The sequence below is a fragment of the Lucilia sericata genome, unplaced genomic scaffold (assembly GCF_015586225.1).
Source record: "Lucilia sericata isolate MDLA Ls3-8-SP2 unplaced genomic scaffold, ASM1558622v1 Contig001372F_arrow, whole genome shotgun sequence".
In the NCBI taxonomy this organism is placed as follows: domain Eukaryota; kingdom Metazoa; phylum Arthropoda; class Insecta; order Diptera; family Calliphoridae; genus Lucilia; species Lucilia sericata.
Window position 1 is genome coordinate 117,359 of NW_023995314.1, and position 9,234 is coordinate 126,592.

General features: G+C 27.4%; 1 protein-coding gene across 1 annotated transcript; it reads right to left on the bottom strand.

The window, feature by feature from the left end:
- Positions 1–2,154: 2,154 nt before the first annotated feature.
- On the bottom strand, positions 2,155–5,303 carry LOC119611139 (RNA-binding protein MEX3B-like; the record flags this gene model as incomplete). The annotated part of the gene is made up of 1 exon (XM_037966619.1): positions 2,155–5,303. A coding segment is annotated over one exon (1,640 nt), but the record flags the coding sequence as incomplete, so codon positions are not given.
- Positions 5,304–9,234: the final 3,931 nt, after the last annotated feature.

A 9,234-nucleotide genomic window follows, 5' to 3' on the forward strand; every position in this document is an offset into this window, starting at 1 on the left:
ACATGGCTTAATCGACTCAGAAAGTGATTCTGAGTCGATCGGTATACTTTAAGGTGGGTGTAGGACCAATATTTTTGTGCGTTACAAACATCAGCACAAACGTATAATACCCTCCCCACTATGGTGGTGTAGGGTATAAAAATATAAATATTAAACTAAATCAATTATTTTAATAATTTAAACATAAATCGACCTATATTTATTAACTAAATTGGTGGCATAATTAAATATATATTTTTGAAAAAATAAATATAATATGATCAATATAAATCACGATATTTGTCTTGTCGCTATATATGTATATTGTTTATCATCTTAAAATATTTATTGTTTGACAATTTTTTTTCAGTGTTTAATCATTTAACATAAAGTAAAAGTACACAAGATTCATGTATTTTTTAAAATTTAAATTTACATTGGCTACCAATAAAATATTTATATAATTTGTTTAAAGTATTTATGCTAACTACATCGAACAAAATTCAATTCATTCATAATTATTAGTACATTCCAAAATCATTTGGATTGTCCAAATTGAATTTTACTCTCTGCTTAGGAAATATATATGTATTATATGTATATTATCTTAAATTTTATTTATATAAATTAACTAGGTTCCAAATTCTTATTACAAAAATATACATATATTTACACCATGCGCAATGTTTTCAATAAATTTAACAAAAATAGTTCTCGATAAATTTTGTTTTGATATTAGTCGAATTTTGCATGACGACCAATGAAAAAATTAGTACAGCATTTAAAACAAATATAATCTGTAAATAATGTATTTTGCACAGATTTACGTGCAACTTTTTAGAAAAATAAATTTTATTTCCTTTTAGTTACTTTTTATTTATTATTATTATTTTAATTTTATTTTTACTTTTTTCTTGGATAAAATTTTGTAACATTTATTATTGTTATAACTTTAAAATTTATTGTTCATATTTCAAATTGGGAGGAAAATATATTACGAATGTTTTGTACAAATGGCCACGTATAAATACAACAATTTGATAGTATCATATAAAATACATTAAGGTAGAAATTTAAAATGTAATTTTAAAACATTGCGCGCAGATGAAAGTAATATTAAAAAAACTATATTTACAATTAATTAGAATAATAACATAATTAATCATTATATAACAAATAAACTCAATAAACTCCCAAATAAAAATAAAAAAAGAACATTAAATAATTTAAACTAAAATTACTTCATTAATATCTTATAAAAGTCTTTTCTTTCATTTGTTTTTAAAGTCTTTGTGTTAAGAACTGAGAAAATATTGTTAAAATTTATGAATAGGAAATTTAACCCAACATTTTTTATAAATATATTTTTTTTTGTAATACATTTTGTATAATATAAATCTATAATATAAATCTTTTAATTTAAATTTTCATTGTAATTTGGATTATCTGACTAGTAATTATGTACGTAAATAATGCATGCACAAAATCTTATTATTTTAATACTTTATAAGTCTAGTTATTTTTATTTTATGTTTAATTAAATGCAAATTCCTGGAAGATTCCGGCTGTTAGCAGGTTTTTTCTTTTAATATTTTTTATTATAATTTGTGTTTTGTATCGTTTTTTATTTTTGTTCATTTTAAAAATATAAAAAGAATTTCATTAAAATCTATCGTTAAATATGTATGTATCTTGCTTTTTATGGATTAATTATACACACTCACTCGACATGTTTGTGCGGTTTATTGTTTGTAATTAGCTATTAATTTACCCCAAATACATCTAAATGTATACATGGATATAAGGGTGATCGATTATTCAAATAGTTTACTTTTGAAAAAATAAAAATAGAACTATTTTAAAATTCGAAAAAAAACTGATTTACCGATATTATTCCATATATGCATAATTTCCATGGAAAATATGCATATAATGCACATTTAAACTGATATAATCAAATTTAATATACTTACAGCGTCTGACAAAACTAAAAAATTGTTATTTCTTAATCCAAAAAGAAGAATAAAATCATTATAAAAACCATTAAAATAATGTTGTTTAAAATAAAAAGTAGTAGTGAATGAATATGTTATATAAGAAAAATGAATATGTTATATAATTATATAATTTGTTTAAAAAATATATTTTAATTTTAAACAACATTAATTTCGTTGTTTTAACAATTTTTAAAATTTTACTGAGTTTTTCTAAGATGTAAAAGTTAGTGAACATTATTTTCATTGTTTTTACTTTATTCTTCTTAGAAATTTGAATTAGGAAATAATCTTTTTATTTTTATTTTACTACATTTTTTTTAAACAAGTAAAATTTCGTGCATACGTTTTGTCCAACACTATGTAGTATTCTTTTAATATATTCAATTTCCTGTTTATTATTTCAATTACTTTAACTTTCTCCTCTAATGGACCAAAAATTAGTTTAGCTTTCGTTCGCAATGAAGTTAGTATGTATGTGGCAACGGGTCACATTCAGAAAAATGTAAAACAAGTTTGAACTACATAATTCAGAATTAAGCTATGTTCAAACTAAGATAAAATTTCCCAGTAAATACTTGCAATGAGATAGTAAAATTTAAATTTACGAAATTACTCTCAAAATTATTAAAAAGTAAATGAACCCTTTACTGGTAAAAACTTTAAAGAAAGCAAAAACGTGAATTTTAAACCGTTTATATGTTCATATTTATATGTTCATATATTACATATTTATCCGATTTTGATCATTTTATACTATGATTATTGCCTATGTGTTGTAGTCCGATAATATTTTATTTAAAATATTATGGTCTTAAAATAAGGATAATGATATCAAAAATTATTCTTGAATCAAGGACATCTTAAAAACGGTATCTCCCATTTTCATTATTCCTTTACTAAAATTGGTTTATAGCATCAGCAACAACATATAAAAAAATCAGAATGAGACCACGAGAGGATCTCTAGAAAATCTAATTTTAGTAAAAAAATGGATCTTACTTCCGTAAAAATTTTAAAATTTGTAATTTTCCTTTTTGATGAATCAAATCAAATATGTATGTATATGGGAAAATTTTTCACAAAATTGAAAACCTTAAAGGCCTATAAATAAAAAACGCGAGCTAACTTTTTTAAACCCTTTGGCGATTTTGGTCTACTGATGGTCTACTTTCATTTCCCCTTGGTCTTATTCAGGAAAGATTTTCTTGTTGCACAGTGCAATAAGTAAAATGAAGAACTAATTAATATAGTTAAAATATGTATATCAAAACAATAATATATCCGCTATTAGATGTGCAGAAAACTAATTCACAGAATAAATAAATGTATAATTATTAAAAAAATAACAACATTAAAATATAAAAAAATTTTGATATACATTAAAATTTCGACTTATCACTCAATGTTGTAAAATTTCTAAATAAAAAAATAACAATGTATGCATACATTTTACAAAGTATGAACATTTTAAGGGACATCCACTAAGTTTGAGTTAACATGAGTAATATGTATGCACTCTTCTCAAGTAAATGTCTTGTGGATAACAAAATAAATAAAATTGAAAATTGTTATGAAGATCACTGCTTTTTACATTACGAGTATTGTGTTTAAATGTTTTGGTTTCGTATCTAATAAAAAAATAAATTTCTTTATAAATATTTGGAAATACCTTATAGTGTAGTTATACTTAGTGAACTCTTATAGCTTGGTATATTTGTGTGGAACATACTGGACAGCTTGCGTCATTTTGTTGACATAAACGATTTGCACACAGGGAACAAAATATTGTATGACCGCAAGGTATCAAAGCAGCAACAATATCTTTTTCATGGCACATCCAACAATTTTTACGTTTGAGCTTTTCTAATAATTTAGTTTTCGAAGATATTTTAAGCTGCTGCTGTTGCTGAAGTATTGCTGTTTTGTTAACATGTTCACCAAAAAGTGAGTCTGTAGGACTTATAGACGTTGATGTTGGAGAACAATATGAATTGGTTAGCGCCGCTAAAGTGTTGGGTAAGCCCCAACTATATAAAGGTGACTCACCGATGCCTTCATCGATATCGATGTTATCATTATTACCAGTACTGCCAGATGTTCCATTAGTTGCTGCTGCTAATGTTGAACCACCATTTAAAGATTTCCAAAATTGGACATTGTTGTTGTTGCCATTATTATTGAAGCTCTTTGTAGACGATGCTGTTGAAGATGCTGAAGAGCAGGAACGGGTAAGTAATGCGTTTGTAGCCAAGTTATTTTGTTGATGTAAGATTCCGCCGGTACTGTTGTTTGAATTTTCTAAGAGACTAACGGTATTTATTACCGATTTCAAATTTCTTATAGCACTTGAATTATTATTTGTTATTTGTGTAAAATTTGTATTTTGCTCATTAACAAATTGTGTGGCATTTGTTTCCATTATATTATTAATGAAATCATTGCAGTTCAATGGCATATTACTATTATTGCTGTTGCCTGAATTCATCGTTACACGTCGCTGTATATCGCTTACGGAAATAATGCTTGGATTAATCTCATTGTTGACGAATCCGTTAAATGGAGTTGAAGCATTTAATTTATTGGTCGAGTTCAAAATGTTACCACCGATTTGACTATATTCCAATGCTGAACCTATTCCATTTTTATAAATTGAGGATAGAATTTCTGATTGCAAATCATCGTTCAGCATTTGGTTTAAAGAATTCAAAGAGTGAAAAGTTGAATTTTGATTAGAAGGTAAATTTTCATTAATGCAATTAATTCCACCAGCTGGTGCAGGAGGTGGTGGTGGAGGAGGAGGTGCTGCCGGTACAGCCAAAGAATTGCCAGTACGCGTAGCAATATGTGCCTCAATTTGTTTTCTAGCCATTTGAACATTGTCCGGCATGCCGGTTACTTCAAATATTGGCTCTTTGTCTCGAGATGGCGTGACAATATAAGTTTGAGTCTCGTGCTGAATATGCTTAATAGTATTACCTTTCGGTCCTACAACCAAGCCCACAACTCTATATGGTACTCGTACTTGAATTGTTATTTGACCCGGTAATGGCGTAGTGGACGACAATGAGTTCTTATTTAATGATAGCATATGCCCACTGCTAATGGTATTTCCGCCACCTGTTAAACTCGTCGAACATCCATTAATGCCATCATTTGTACGCCGTGTTGCACGTATTAATGTAAAATGTTCAGCAGCTGACAAAATTTCGCGTTTAGCTTTAGCAACATCCTCCTTACGACCAGTTACTACAAATACGGGCTCTTCATTTCGAACAGGAGTTTTAATATATGTATTTGTTTTAGCCCGCAGTGCTTTTATTTTGCAACCTGAAAGTAGAATAAGCGTTTTTATAGTAATAAATATATTTATGCCACAAGATTTGTGTAATTACAACAAATAAGGTTTTAAGGCAATAAGTAATGTTATTAAAGAATGTGAAATAGCTCACTTTTTAAAAATCAGAGTGAAATACATCATTTACTACCAGACCGACATAATTTGAAAAAATATTGTCTTGAGAAAAACGGCTTGGTGTTACTCCCCCTATTGCTAGTCCCTAATTTTTTGTCCCAAATATTCATGTTGATACTAACTAAGTGACTCCGAAAAATTAGAGGACTCTAGGTATTATATTTTCTCAGATATACTAATTTAAGGTTTTCTTTATATGGGAGGGACCATGCCTACTATAGCTAGTCCGCCCATATTGTCCCCATATGTTCATGTGGATGTTAAAGTTGTCCATACAGAATTTGAGGACTCTAGCTGTTGCAGTTTCTGAGATATGTGATTTTAAATACTTATTATGTATGTGGGCGTGGCACTTTACCCACATGAAATTTTAAAATAAAAAGGCTATAGTTCCCCCAAAATATTCACATAGATGTTAATCTGCTTCGAGCAAAATTTTAAGATTCCAGCTCCAATAGTTTCCCAAAATAAAATTTTTTGTATTTAATTCATATGGGAGGTACCACACCCCCTATTGCTAGTCCGCTAATTTTTTGTCCTAAGTATTCATGTTGATTCTAAAGGGGCTCCGAAAAATTGGAGGACTCTAACTGTTATATTTTCTCAGATACACTAATTTAAGGTTTTATTTATATGGGAGGGGCCACGCCCACTATAGGTAGTCGGCCCATCTTGCGATTAATCGGTGAGTGTTTGAAGATATCATCTGGGTCTGGGTAATACAAAATCTTCGTGTTTCGAGTTCCCAATGACGGGTAGTTACAAAAGCTCAGAGGTTTCCTCTTGTAGTACACAGAATCTACATAGATTCATCATGACATTTCAAGTGTAAATTTATGGTGTCTAAGACCACAATATCCAGTAATTCCTTGCTACTAATGTTAAGGAAAAGTTCTGTACCAATTATCATTAAGCTATTTAAAATTCCTCAATTTGCTCATTTTTTCACTAATTTTTCTTGGGTATTTTGTAATTTTAGTACAAAAAAAGTTTTTTTCATAAAAATAAAAAGTTTTCTTCAAAAAATATATGGCAACACTGCGCCCATATGTTCATGTGGATGTCAAAGTTGTCCATACAAAATCTGAAAACTCTAGCTGTTGCTGTTTCTGAGATATGTAATTGTAAATATTTATTATGTATGTCGGCGACAATGTGACCATTTTGGCATTTTTGCAGCTAGATTTAGCATTTTTTATTTTAATTTAGCTATAAAATTTTAATTTACCATTTGGCATTTTATTTAGCATTTTTATCAAATATTTTTAGCATTTTTAGCTTTTTTTTTGCAATTTTAGTATACATATAAACAAAAAAAATACAATTTTTGCAAAAAAGAAATAGGTTTAACCGGAAAAAATCAGAATTAAATGTCTACCCAAACACAAGCAACAAGAAATATGAGAAATGTAATAATTTACACTGTAATTCAAAATAATTCAAAAAGATTCATGAAGATAAATAACTTAAAATTACGCCAATACAAGTAAATACTTTAAAATGTTGTATTCTAAAATATTTTTCTGGAACCCAATGCTTTTTTAAATTCGTGATAGAAATAATTCAAGAGATTTCATATATTTTTACAAATACGTTCAGTACGCTATTTTACAAACTAATACTTTTTGTTTGCTCATGGAATGAAACATATAATTTTGGAAAAGGCTATGTATGACGGTTAATTAACAAATTTTATTTGTTCCTATACGAAATAAAGAGGTTTTAATTTTTATCAGGAGTTCTTGTTAATTTATTGAAAATAAGTATTGAAAAAAATCAATAATATATAATTAAGACTTTCTCATCCTACTTTCTGTTCTTTTTATTTTTACGAAATTTTTAGTAATTTTGTTGTCACGTTTTTTTTTTTTAATTAAAAAAATACATAGATTTCGAAAATATTATTGACAATTTATTCCAAAATTACAAACTTATGGATTTGAATATATCTCTCAATTCATTTCATACATTCCCAGCAAAAAAATTTTGAAGTTGTTAAAGAAGAACGGATATTTTCATGATTTCTTTAGTAAGTATTCTATTTAATGCGTTTTAAATACATGCCTAAATTCTAATAAATTTGTCATCAGTGAAGGCATGAATTGTAATATTTTACTGTAATTTGGTATTCTCTTAAGAGATTTAACGAAAACGTGCATTTCATACAATAAAGATTAAAAATTACATTAATTTTTTTATTAGATTTTTGTTAAAATTAAATATTAAGTCCATTAAAATTAGTAATATTAAGTCCATTAATAAGAGAAGGAAAAAACCAAGACTGCTTAACGGATTTTAAAACACAATGGGTATTTTTCCTCTGCATGAATTTAAATCCAATCAAAATCAGTTAGTTATGTTTTATCTTATTCTATTTTTGTCAATATCACTCAAAAAAATTATTTAAATATTGATAATTAAATCGAAGTACCATTAATGCATTTTTAAATAAATATAGTGCACCAGTGAAAATTCACTTGAGAATCATCGAATATTCATTGGTTATAAGAACTCATTTAAATGACGAACTATTTTTGCAAATACGAACCCATGCATGCCAATGACACGCTAATGTTAAAATCATGCATGTTTCCCCTAAATATGAACCAGTTCATTATCAGTTCAACCCATGCATTTACTACTTTTTTTGCACGTCTTTTTTTGCTGGGTTCTCATATATATTTTTCCGAAAAAATCTTGGAAGTATGAGTTATAAACCTGACATCTATTCACCGAGATTTTAAATTATTTCAATGGAATTTTTAATATTTTTGTGACATGAAAACCATTTTTAAAGTGTTTTGAGGAAGACAAATAAAATTGTTTATATAAAAAAAAGTAAAACTAGAAATATTATACTTTTCCTTCCGAAAACACATATAGGTTTTATACCATGAGCAACTAGTGTAATTAATAGAGTTTTAATGTAATTTTTGCATTCAGAAAGTTAGAGACATTACATATTGCTAAATTTATAAAAATTTTGAAATAATTTTTAGCATTTCTGTTTATCTTACTTAATACCACGGAACTTAATTTTTTACCCTACTCCACTATACTACGTTTGAGTATACTAATCGATTAAGAATCATTTTCTGAATCGATTAAGCCATGTAAGTCTGACCGTCTGGTAGAGATTGAAATTTTCAGAACAATAAGCACGTATGCTTTTTGATCCAATGACAAAACCTTTTAAAAATGGTTAAAGTCCGTCCTTTATTTTACCTAGCCCCCATACATATACAAATGTATAAAGCCTTTTTCAGAAAATTATTCAACATAAATGCTTTATTACGAAAAATAAATCAAATTTTATACTCATATGGTCAACCACGGCAGAATATACTTTCTTACTTGTTATAAATTACAATGAATTTCAGTTACAAATTAATATGAATTGTTCATAAAAACACTTAAAAAATTTTAGCATTTTTTTGGCATTTTATAATCAATTTAGCATTTTTTCTAGCTTTATTTTGGATGGGATTTAGCCGCAACATTTTTGAGACCTGGTCACACTGGTCGGCGAGGCACTTTGCCTACATGAAATTTTAAAATAACAAGTAAGAGTGCAATATTCGGCTTTGCCGAATACCATAGTGTATTTAATAAATATAAATTTCATAAAATGTAAATGTATTTCATTTTCCCGACTATATCATTATTATAGCAATAGCAAAACAAAATGAACAACAACAACTCTAAACGAAATAACCACACAAAAAACAAAATACACAAGGCAGTAAAACCAACAGCATTCAAACATACGAAACGAAGTACATAAAA